This window comes from Primulina eburnea, chromosome 17 (assembly GCF_022965805.1).
Source record: "Primulina eburnea isolate SZY01 chromosome 17, ASM2296580v1, whole genome shotgun sequence".
Classification (NCBI taxonomy): Eukaryota; Viridiplantae; Streptophyta; class Magnoliopsida; order Lamiales; family Gesneriaceae; genus Primulina; species Primulina eburnea.
The window spans coordinates 14,214,820-14,227,216 of NC_133117.1; the positions used below are offsets into that span (position 1 = coordinate 14,214,820).

The 12,397-nt window shown below is 36.2% G+C and overlaps 1 protein-coding gene across 1 annotated transcript; it reads left to right on the plus strand.

The window, feature by feature from the left end:
• Positions 1-264: 264 nt before the first annotated feature.
• Positions 265-7,992, plus strand: LOC140818163 (protein CIA1). The gene is made up of 10 exons (XM_073178043.1): positions 265-651; positions 870-1,016; positions 1,164-1,382; positions 1,545-1,609; positions 2,170-2,235; positions 2,406-2,477; positions 3,088-3,150; positions 3,265-3,334; positions 7,293-7,376; positions 7,756-7,992. The coding sequence occupies exons 1-10, from the start codon at positions 457-459 to the stop codon at positions 7,849-7,851; spliced, it is 1,077 nt and encodes a 358-aa protein (XP_073034144.1). The 5' UTR covers positions 265-456; the 3' UTR covers positions 7,852-7,992.
• Positions 7,993-12,397: the final 4,405 nt, after the last annotated feature.

A 12,397-nucleotide genomic window follows, 5' to 3' on the forward strand; every position in this document is an offset into this window, starting at 1 on the left:
TCTTTGTTCGAGTTCGAAAAACTACAAAAAACTCTTATTATTGAAAAATTAATAATCATGCAATAAAACACATAACCATGCAATAATCATATATTAAATGTATAAAAATAATTAAAAATATATTTTAATAAAACTCTAAATTATATACAACCAAGTTACGTATTTCGAATTTCCTTTCACTTTACAAATAATCTATCAGCAGATAGAAATTATCTGCAGCATATTTAATAGTTAGCACTATTAATTAATGTTAACATTAAAAACGATTAAAATATTTTTTTGATTGATATACTAAGACATCCAACCCTTCCCAGATGCTAGTGCTGTCGGCTTGAGTTCACCACACTTTTCTCAATATCGGCGGCGCGTGCATTACGACTCCTTAGACCCCTAAACCGCTTTTGTCTAAAACCCTAACTATCATTTATAGATTTGTTCTTCTCTATAATTTGCGTGATGAATTTCGCTGAGGAGAATTTCGAGCTGAATGAAATTCAGAAACTCGAAGGCCACACCGATAGGGTTTGGAGCCTTGCCTGGAAACCGGCCACTGGGGTTGATGGAGTCCCCGCAGTATTATCTTCGTGTAGTGGAGACAAAACAGTCCGCATTTGGGAACAGAGCCCCGCCACTGGCTATTTTCAGTGCAAGGTCTTTAGTTTTCTGAATTTTAGTTGAATTTATCAGGTTTTTAGTTGCCCTATGTGCTAGAGAAAAAGGATTGTATAGTACTTCGTCTCTGGCTTAACGCGAATTTCGCACATCACAAGTGCTAAATTTTCGAAATTTCATCACGCTGTTTGATAACATGGACAAAAATATGAAAGAAATCTTTACCGGATTTTGGTGTTAACGATGATCTGGTGCAGGCTGTATTGGAGGAGACCCACACCAGGACTGTAAGATCATGTTCATGGTCACCGTCTGGTAAATTATTGGCCACGGCTAGCTTTGATGCCACCACAGCCATATGGGAGGATGTTGGAGGTGATTTCGAATGTGTGTCCACTTTAGAGGTATTTGTATCTGATGTGATCAAGTAAGAATCTTTTTGGTGGCGGAATTCTGTTGAGTAATTCGATGTAGTGACAATAATTATATTTGCTCTTTAATTTGTTATATTTTCTGAGATTGATGTATAAAATTGGTAAATTGATGTCCAGGGTCATGAAAACGAAGTTAAAAGTGTCTCTTGGAATGCATCTGGTTCATTGCTTGCGACTTGTGGGCGAGACAAATCAGTCTGGATATGGGAAATATTACCACATAATGAGTTCGAATGTGTTTCTGTGCTGCAAGGACATACACAGGATGTTAAAATGGTCCAATGGCATCCGACAATGGATATTCTGTTTTCATGTAGCTATGATAATAGCATTAAGGTACCGTGAATGTGAAATTAGAATTCTGTTTATGTTTAGGATATTTAAGCATCTGTTAATCCTTGTAAAGAGACCTGCTTCTTTGTGGCTGTTGGCTAGTCTTCTTTATATTTAATTTAAATTTAAATTAAAAAATGTATCAGACTCATTAAGCTGTTGTAGGTCTGGGTAGAGGATGGGGACAGTGATGATTGGCATTGTGCGCAAACTTTGAGTGAATTAAACAGGTAGTTTTTCACTCTCTATGTTTGTATAAGTCAACAGCCTTGAAATAATGGCAATTTGTGATCCATTATCTTTCTTGTTTGATACTTTTCGACTTTTTCATTATGCTATATCACCGGGCCCATTATATGAAGTATAAATAATTCCTAGTTTTAAATGCTCTTGATGTATGCAGTAATTATTTATTTAAATGAGCGAGTCATGTTCATAAGACTCAACAATTGTTTATATAAAAGTTTCAGTGAAGATGTCAGGTGTTAGTTTGTTCACTGATCATTCTACGGACCTTGCCAAAGATTGAACTGTTATACCAAATTACCAAGTATTTTGATTATCACTGACCTAATTCAAGTAACCAAATTGTCAATATGTCCAAGTACAGAGATCAAATCTGCTTGTTTTCTCTTTCCTTCTTTGTGGTTGACTTATGATCCGTGCTTTGTTCTGTGCTGTAAGCTTTTAGTTGTTTAATGCGCAATCTATACTTTTCGCATTGGATGTGTAAATGGAGATTATTTAAAATTCTCGTGAAATGTAACTCTTTTGTTTTCTGTCTTTTTAGCGGCCACACTTCTACAGTCTGGGCGTTATCTTTTAATGCTATTGGGGACAAAATGGTTTCCTGTAGGTATGCCCAAACTTTCATTTAATGCTTGCATATTTAATGACTGTGACATTCAGTTAACCACATGTAAGTCCAGTCTTATTAGTAGTGCCATAAAGAAATTTATGTTTCAATGACAGGAAAATAGAATAATTCTGATGTTAGGTATAATGCAGTAATTTTTTCTTTTTCAGTGATGATCTAACCATTAAAATATGGGCTACTGACATCATACAACTGCAGTCTGGAAATGGAAATGCCCCTTGGTGAGCAATGCATGAACATTTGTGTTCGATCCTTCTTTTTTGCAAGATTTTCTTTAAGTTTATTTTCAGGATTGTTCTTTATGTTTCTTGATTTGGATGACAAAGAAGGTTTGAAGTCATATCTTAAAAATATATTTTCCTTTTTAAAGCTTGAATCAAATAGTTTCATGTTTCATTTAATTTACTCTTCCCTACAAATTCCCAATCAAGAAAATGTTAATGAAGACAAATATGAAATTAATGGATATTGATTATACAACCATTAACATGGTGAATTCTATGATGATTATTAAGTCTATTTTATATATTTTTTCTTTTTATGAAATATGAGAATGTTGGTCGATTCTTATGGGGGCAACACATGCCATTGTTTTACACTTCCGCTTAACAATATTCATCAAGCACCGCAGTTCCACTCTTCTATATGCTTGATCATTTATTGATTATTTTTTATAAGATTTTGTTATAAGATAACAACATTATTTATTATTTAACAATTAAAGGCTCCCGGTTTTTGAAATATTCTTTATGAATTATGTTTAATCAGGTTGCTGGAATCCAAATCATAGTATATAGTTGGATGATAATTTTACGTTTTTCTCTTTGCCAGGACACATATTTCTACTCTCTCAGGTTATCACGACCGAACAGTTTTTTCTGTCCATTGGTCAAGGTAGCATATACTTCTCTATTTCTACTCTCGTTCTCTTGTTTTAAAAAATTGGGTAATGTTCGCATTTCAGTTTGTCATATCTTTTATTTCCTTTTTGAGCTGTGAATATGACAGGGAGGGAGTAATTTGCACTGGATCTGCTGATGATGCTATCCGTTTATTTGTTGGAAGTGAAGGCGGCCAGGTATTAACAAAATACTTGTTCACTGGATTGGTTTTCTACTTTTCATTTTTTGGCATACGCATTTTACAACGGCCCGAAAATTCATGTTTGAAAATTTGCGGAAAAATTCGAAAATTTTCTCTTTAAATAAATAACAGGTCTCATTCATGATTAAATTGATAAATAAAGTTAAAGGTTCAAAAATAGCAGCGGAAGAATTTAATGTTTGCAAATTAACAATTTAAAATAATTCAACAAGAGATAAAATGTTTGAGCATTAAAAATAAAATGACAAGTGCTAAAACTGAGGTCCTCGGGTGCCACTACTGCCGACCCAAGTTAGCTCACTGGTCCCCACCCTCGGTCCCGACATCATCAGTACCTACAACAATCAAGTCTAGTGAGTCTAAAGACTCAACATGCATATATCGTAAATAACGAGTAAATAATATAGTAAAATTTGCATGGGATAAAATATCATGTCCTGAGGCATAATCGTGAAAATAATTTATCATGAGCAATTATAATACGTGCATAGCTGAACTGAAAAACTCATGGTAAAAATGTTTGCTCCTTGGAGCCCTGTACTGAAATAGCATGTAATAATTTTCTGGTGAGATTATGGTCTATGCAAGTGGTCTCTGAACTGAACTGAACTGAACTGACCGATACTGGGGACCGGATTTACGTCTGATCAGACTACTGCCACAGTACTGGGTGAAACAACTGAACTAACCGGTAACTGGTGATCGGACCGATACTGGGGACCGGATTTATTACTGATAGTAAAGTGACCACAAGCAATATCGCATAAATCTCAAAATGAATATTTTTGCACGTAATATAATTAAATAACATCATTAAATATGAACAATTTCGATCTTCTTGCATTAAAATCATGTACTTGCGGTAATTAAAATACCTATATGACTTGATTGAATAGTGAAAGAAGATATAAACATGCCTTGGTTTGTTCTGACAGAAAACAAACGAAATAACGACGCGACGGAGACGGAGTGCTCTTCACTTTCTCACTTTTTCTCTTAATTCCTTTAAACCAAGCATGCACCATAATTATTATAATAGCGTAAAAATCGTAAACGTGATGCATGAACATTAAAAAAAAAATATCATGATTTGTGCTCAGGGCGCTGCCACGACCAAAATCTCACCCCGGGTGCAAAATGACTTTTTTGCCCCTGGAAACCCAAAAATTATCGTTTCAACCCTGGACCTCTAAAATTGACCCGAAACTTATCAAACTCCTTAAAATGTCCCAAAACATTTTTAAAAGGTTTTCTGAACGTAAACCCGAGCTCAATTCTCCGCTTATCTAATTCGTATTAAAACTCGGTTCGGGGTCCCGATTTTAATCCGAATCGATCCCAAAATTTACCCAAATCTTCTACAAATTTTACCATATCATAAGAACACTTAATAGACCCTAAAACACTGTCATTAGGCATCCCAAACCCACGGCAAAATTTCAGAACCTACTAAAATTCTCGGTCCTCTCATATTATGCCACCTCACATGCACCTATCCCTCAAAAGCTCTCGCCTCAAGCTCCCCCTTCGCTCCAGCCACATACCAGCCTACCAAGGACCTAGACCAGACCCCAAGCCACCTAACCGCACTAAGCTCTCAGCCCCATGCACGCATCTAGCCGCTAAAACCCGAGACTTCACCACCAACCTCCTACCGAGACCAAATCATTCCTTCCCGATTGCAACCCTTACGCACGACCAGCCCCATGACAGCCGTAACCCACGACCCTAGCCACGTAATAACCTTAGTTTGGCAGTCCCCTTGCAACAAAGGAACAGAAAACGTGAGCAAAGCAACATCAAATGCAAAACAGTGGGCCAAAACCGATGGATTCTTTATGTTCTTGACTAGATAAAAGTATTTCATGAACACATGCATACACATAAGTATTATCAGCGTGAATGATGCGAAAACAAAGTAACAAACGTGCCTTGGTGATTTGAAGAGCAAGATCAAGACAATGGAACCCGGATGAACTTTCTTGCCAACACAAGCCAACGCCGAAGCTTTCAGCTGTTGGGTGATGAAACCGATGGCTTTGAAATTCTAATGGGGGTGTCGGCTGTGGTGGGGTTTAGGTTTAGGTTAATGAGCACTTTAGATAGTAATTAAATAGGTAAGTAATAGATAATGAGCTTTAAAATAACCATTAAAAGTTTGAAAGTTAATTAAGCCCAATAAATTTAAAAGTAAGCCCATTAACTCCAAACGCACTCCCGAAAAATATTAGCCGAACCCTTAAAAAGTCTCCCGAATCGATAAAATTTGCGTACCGATAAAAATTAAAATCTTGCGGGTAAAAATACCCAAAAATTCTCATTTTTGAAAAATACACTTAAAAACGCTTCAACTTAATTTATAAAATAAATCATGTAATAAAATGATTTTTCTGAAAATTCTCCGGTCTCCGTTCCTCGTTCGGGCGTGAAATGCAACTTAGAAATCTTTAATGCACTATCATGCATGAATTATGTATAAAATGCATAAAAAGAATTAAACACAAATTAATAAAAATAACATGCATTGTATGCTTTAAAAGAATTTAATAAAAATATCAAAGAAGTTTAATGACTTGCATGCATGCCAGCTTTTTAAAATATATTTACTAACATGCTAAATTACCCCTTCTTAAATAAGTCTTTATTAACTTATCTCAATACTTCATCTCCAGTCCGGCCTCACTTATTTAACTGAAAAGATAACAATTAAACTACTGCGTAAAATAAATAAATTTAAAGAAAAGAATTTAAATACTCATACAATAAAAATCATTTTAATTTTAAATACTAGAATTATGCATGGCTTATACGCCGTCCAATTTACGGGTTCTACACATTTTCATGATGAGATTGCATAAGATCTTTCATAATCTTCTGCTCACATTTCGATTGCGTAAGACCTTTCACCATCCTGCACTCCAATACATCGTATCTCCTTGGTGTAAATTCCAATTTTTTTTCCTGTACCTCTGGGCTGTTTTCTTCTGAGAACTGTATAAGATGTTGCCTGCTATTTGCCAACCTAATTATTTGCCAAAGCTTCCGTTGATATTAGGCCCTTTTGTGGCCACTCCTTTAGCATGCAGTAGATGACTTTCTAGTTGATCAAAGAAAAACTGAATCGGATTGAGTGCTAATGGAATAGGTAAGGCTAGATGATATCCCTAGTTGCATGAATGAGTTTTCAAATTTACTGCAAAACCAATATTGTGGAAAATTAACTCAAGGAAAAGTTGGATTGCCTTGAATGGCTTTGACATAATTGTCTCTGTTAAGCCCATATGTCCAATCATGTGAGCTTTGATTTAATACTTTACCATGCTCTGGTTTCATGTCATACCTGGATGGCACTTACATTGAATTTATTCTTATTAAATATACCTGAAGGGTGTGCTCTAATAACTACTGGCGAACGTGTCTAACTTGTATGATTTTAGTGAGCAACCTCTTGAGACTCTGGTCTATGCACTTTACTTCTTAATATTATTTATTCAAGTTCATCTTTACTTTGAAGCCAGTGCCTTTAGTGTTTATTTCTGAGTAAAGAAGTATTTTATGAATGAGCAATTGGATTATTTACAGGTTTTGAATTCATTGGTCTTCTTTAGGTAAAGCATTCGATATTTATGTAAAGCATTAGCTGTAATGCCATTCCTCTGGTTTCTTAAGTAATGTATATACTTTGTGTTCTTTTACAGTAGCAACACTTTTCTCATCCTCCCCCCTCCACTTAACAAAAAGGAAGATAATTCACGAACTAAAAGTATTGGTATAAAGCACATCCCAAAGCTATGGGTCCCATGTTTTTGTACTGGTATTGCTTGTTATGACTGGACGATAGAATTGGTAGTTTCAATCGGACACTCTGATTTGTTTACCAATAGATGTACGTTCCTTTAATACATTCATTTTGTTTTCGCGTGGTACTACAGGTTGGTGGATCTACATACAAACTGCTATTGAAGAAAGAGAAAGCTCATGACATGGATGTGAATGCTGTGCAGTGGAGTTCCTGGGTAAATTTAAAAGTGGATTGGATATTTGTCTATACATGAGTATTCAACCACTCACTCTTATTTAGGCATTAGTGCCATAAATAATTAAATATTAGTTTCCCGAATTGAAATCCCTATAGTTGGTTATTAGTAATGTGATTTTTACATTTGGCATACACTTGTTGGTCGTTCCAAACTATTTGAAGATCATGAGTTTAGAAATTGTTAACTGAAAATCCTGTTCGTGTACCAGGGCCTATAGTAGACCACTTTTGAACTACCGGACATATATTATAGTTTTCTGTGATCTCCATCATCTAAACTTTGGTGTTTGCTCACCCCGATCTCTTTTTATGTAGATAATTTACTCCGATATTTTCTTTATCTCATAATGAAACAGGAAAACAAGTGTCTGGCCTCTGCAAGTGATGATGGCACTGTCAAAATATGGGAGTTAACGACTACTTCACCTGGTCAGACAAAACTGCTTCCATAGTCCTATACATGTTTCAATCAGCAAATGCATTTGCATAATTTATGTGTGCATGAGGTTTTTGTAAGTTAATACCTCAGGATAGGAACATCAAAATCGGTGTAAATTTTTTTCCAATAAAATATTTTAGATTTCTGGACATAATCATATGATGTCACCCTGACCTAATTTTCTTTCCTGCGAGATGCTACCGTCAACTGAAGAATCCCAAATCCTACTCTGTTTCAGGGATTGATTAGTTAACTTCCTTGACTTGATCTTCTTTGATTTCCCCTTCCCTATCGTTGCTTCTTTTTTTCTACTATTTTCTATACATAATTATATATAATCATCCAATGCAATTACACTGTATATAATATTATATAAGGCGCGAATAAATATATAAATGCTGCAACTATCAAAATAGTTATTAAAAATTCATCATCATATTAATATTAACGATTCATACATTTAGAAATACATGAGCTAACTTAGTCGCTGGTGGTGGCTGTGGTTGGTGGTTCGAGGCCGGGGGTTGTGACTGGCTAGGCTGGTGGGGCTATTATGTTTTGGAACCCAGCCCGTACTCATTCCTACCGACTGAGAAAAAGGCGGTGTGGTCGGCGGTCAAAGGCGGTGTTGTTGACGGTCGCCATTTTGAACATTCGATGCCATTTATTAAGACCAAAGATATGTATTTGTAAGAATTATCCTAAAAATACGGATGCTACGGTAAAGAGCAAGTATTTTCACAGCAGGATATACAATTTTAGAAGAAACACAAAACCTCTAGGCTATCATCATCAACCATTCTTCATTGCAGTTGAATTTACTCTTCCTCTCTCTCTCACCAAGGCCGCTCTTGCGGAAACAACAGCGTTGTTCGCCAGCATGGAGTCAAATGCCTTGCAATCAATCCAATCTTTGAGCAAACCCTCCTGTCCCCCCATATCTCCGGTACCTGAGCCCGACCCACCACCTCCACTCTGTTTCTCTTCAATCTCTCCCACGCTGATACTTCATCTAACTTCGTGTCCTTTGGTTCTGTCTTTGGATTCTGCGGAAGCATGGTAGGTAATATGAATCGATAATTGAAGGAAGCAGATTTGTTCTCACTCCAATTGTTTTTATCTACTCCATTTCTAGAATGCTTCTCCTATTTATAGGGGTCGTTTTCTTTTGAAGCGTCTCAATTTACAAAGGTTGATTCCATCCTACCTGTAGGTGCACTACCCCATGATAGAATCAAAGGTCCAAATGTAGCCACACATACATGAGGTCTACTAATTTTTTTAAAATCATATATGTGTGTGAATCTTGTCCATCCAAACCATATGGAGCAGTGCTCCCACATGTAGCATCGACTTAACCGTTTACAAGGTAAGTGACAACCCGGGGTGTATTTTGCTGTGTGATTCAGATTCTTGTTCCTGTGTTTTCGTTTCACATGTATCGTAGCATCGACTTAACCGTTTACAAGGTAAGTGACAACCCGGGGTGTATTTTGCTGTGTGATTCAGATTCTTGTTCCTGTGTTTTCGTTGTCACATGTATCAGTAGATCCGTATCCAGTGGTTTAGATCAACTATACTGGGCCAAACGCTATATTAAATACCATCAGATGTCCAGGTCCCATATATATTCTACGTAGGACCCATATTTGTTTTAATGCATCCAACGACATTTGGTGGAATGTTTCTCACTACAATCAGAGGAAGCCACTTGAGTAAATGACATCATTTATTTTTTGGGAAAGGGATTGGGATTTTTGGTGGATGTATTGTGAAGTCGATATTGGTGTGAGGAACTTTGGTTCGTTTTCTTGGGATGAAATCGAGATGTTGATTTTGTTGAAATTGGATGTTGAGCCAGGAGAAGATATTTTGTTGAGGTAGACTCACTTTGGTGTCTTCCATTCAAAAAATTTAATCTTTCCATTTTCAAATTGATATGATTCATTCGTTCGTAGAATTTGCTCAATCAATGAGATTTTTGGAACATCTCTGACAGCCAACAAACAACCTCAACGAATAGTAAACTTTGAATATGAATATTCAATTCTTTATAAATTGTCTGATTGATCTTCATCAAATTACATTTTTCAAATTCAACTCCTTATGCTTGACTCTCTCAACAAGAACACGTGATCCAATATTTGTGTAACTCTCAATGATTCAGGGATACATCTAGCTGTGAGTTTACAACTACATGTGATTCAAAATAGCATTTGTTTCTATTCAAGCTTACTCTAATTATCCCCATTGTTTTTTTTCAACCCATCGATCAAGAAACTTATAATTTAAGTCTGATTGCACTCATCGGATCAGGATAAAAGCGTCTAGTAACATCGTCTCATGATCTCCTTGGTATCACTGATAGTGCCCGCAAGAATATTAAGTTATGGTTAGCGTACAGTACGGTTCCTTCAACTTATATATAAGGTCCAAAAAATTAAGACGACGTAATCCAACTGCATGCAAATCCAGGAAATATGAAAATGAGTAATTAATTTATTTTAATTACTAATTAATTATGTGACATACATGCTTATATGATTTTATTATCATTATGCCTAAAACAGTATTTGTAAGGATTATTCAAGTTGCGATCGAGGAATGGAGACCGAAGGCTGGAAAACGTAAAATGGTTTTATTAAATAATTAATTTTAATATGAGTGTTGCTCTTTCATATTTTGAAAATAAGGAGTTTTGAGGTGATTTTATACGTCAGGACGTAAATTTTATCGATGTTGGTTTTTCAACAAAAATACTAACTTTTTAGTAACCCGGTTATTAAATTCACAAACTTATTTTACCAAAACTATTTTAATATTTTAATTAAATCCTAATTAAGACTAATGGGCATAAATTATGAGCTTATTAGGCCTCAAGTTTTGTTAGTATATAATTAGCTATATAATTTGTTAATCACCAAAAACGCTACACACAATTGCACGCCACTTTTGAGAATTGACACCCCAATATTTTACAAACCTCACGGCACAACTCACAATTGTAGAATAATTTTCGGTATTCAATCGTCTCCTCGTCCCGTTTTTCGTCGTCATTTATTCGTGCGTTTAAAACGCAAAGGCACGTCATACATCTCATTTTCTCGTCTATCATATCGTAGTATTATTTTTAATTACGTTGTATGAAAAGCATGTTGCCCTTGTGATTATTTTCGAAATATTGCATGCATATATGTACAACTTATGATTTAAGGTTCCAAAAACTTGTTTATTGTGTTCCTACGAGGCTGTCATGGCTAGGATTTGATCAAGGGATGTTTTTCACGATTTTAAGGGTTCTAGGACATCACCACACACGTTAAACAACAAGCAAACCAAGCTGGAGTCGATTTTTGCTGTCATGGTTCGGGTTTTGCATACAAGGGGCTGGCTTGGTCTGGGCTTGTGGTCAGGGCGAGCCAGGGACATGGTTCAGTCTAGGGGTGAGCCTTAACCAGGTTGGGGCTCAAGTCGTGTGGGTGGGGAGGAGTCCTACTCAACTAGGACTCCTACCTGAGAGAAGGGGGTATCGCTCAGACTTGCACGGCTTGTGCAAGGTCGTGGGCTCAGTCCAGGGCTTAGGGGCTGGGCTAGGGTGACTCTTTAGGGTCCTAGGAAAGCGTGTGAGTGGTTGGTTCAGGGGCTGGGCTCGCTGGTAGAGGCCTAGACACCCAACAAGAGTCCTTGCATAGATGGGGTTCTAGGCTAGAAAAATGCTTGGGGTTGTGGGCTTCGTTTTCTGGGTTTGGGATGGTTTCTAAGGGATCTAAGGGTCTAGTAGGGTGCACTAGGGAGTTGGTCAGGGTTTGGTTCGGGTTGGATCGAGGGTGGCTCGACAAAATCGGGACATGGCTCGGGTGGGACTTTTGTAGGTCACTTTAGGGTTTCCTAAACTAAAATAAATCGAAACGCGGCTCACGGGGGTCGAGTCGTGGTTCACGAGGGCTAAAATAATATAAAAAGACTAAGTTTTGAATTTAAGAATTTTATATTAAAGTTTGGGATTTTTCGGGATTAAAACACCGTCAAAACGATTAATCACGAATTAATTAAAAAGCCTAGGTTTTAAGCTAAATAAAATTATGGGAATTTTAATTTAAGCTTAAATAATTGTTTGGAACATGTTAGAGTCAAGAAATCAAGAAAAAGTCAAAATTATAAAATGTCAAGTCCAGGGGTAAAACGGTCTTTTTAGACCTAAAAATTATTAAGCGGCATAGCAGTTCTCTAAATGCTGTTTTTATGATATTATGATTATTTTTAAAGGTTAATGAAATTTTACATGATTAAATTATGATTTTTAAATGCCTATTAGATTTTTATGATTTAGTGTTGACATTTAAATGGTATGTTGCATGCTTGGTTTCAAAAACAAAATTTATATATTATGCATTATTTTTATAAAGTGATGAGAATACAAAACATTGAAGGAAGTGAATTAATTGTGATTATTACGATGTTATGTTGGAGATATCGTGATGGTTATGGTCCCAGTAGTAGCCCGACGATCGTACTTTCATTGAGGATATGAGGTTTGAGCTAAGAATGAGAATATCGTG

Coding starts and splice junctions, on each gene's coding strand:
- LOC140818163 (XM_073178043.1), top strand. CDS start 457: ATGAATTTCGCTGAGGAGAATTTCGAGCTGAATGAAATTCAGAAACTC. Junction 1,383..1,544: donor GCTATGATAATAGCATTAAG/GTACCGTGAATG, acceptor AAGCTGTTGTAG/GTCTGGGTAGAGGATGGGGA. Junction 2,236..2,405: donor GACAAAATGGTTTCCTGTAG/GTATGCCCAAAC, acceptor TTTCTTTTTCAG/TGATGATCTAACCATTAAAA.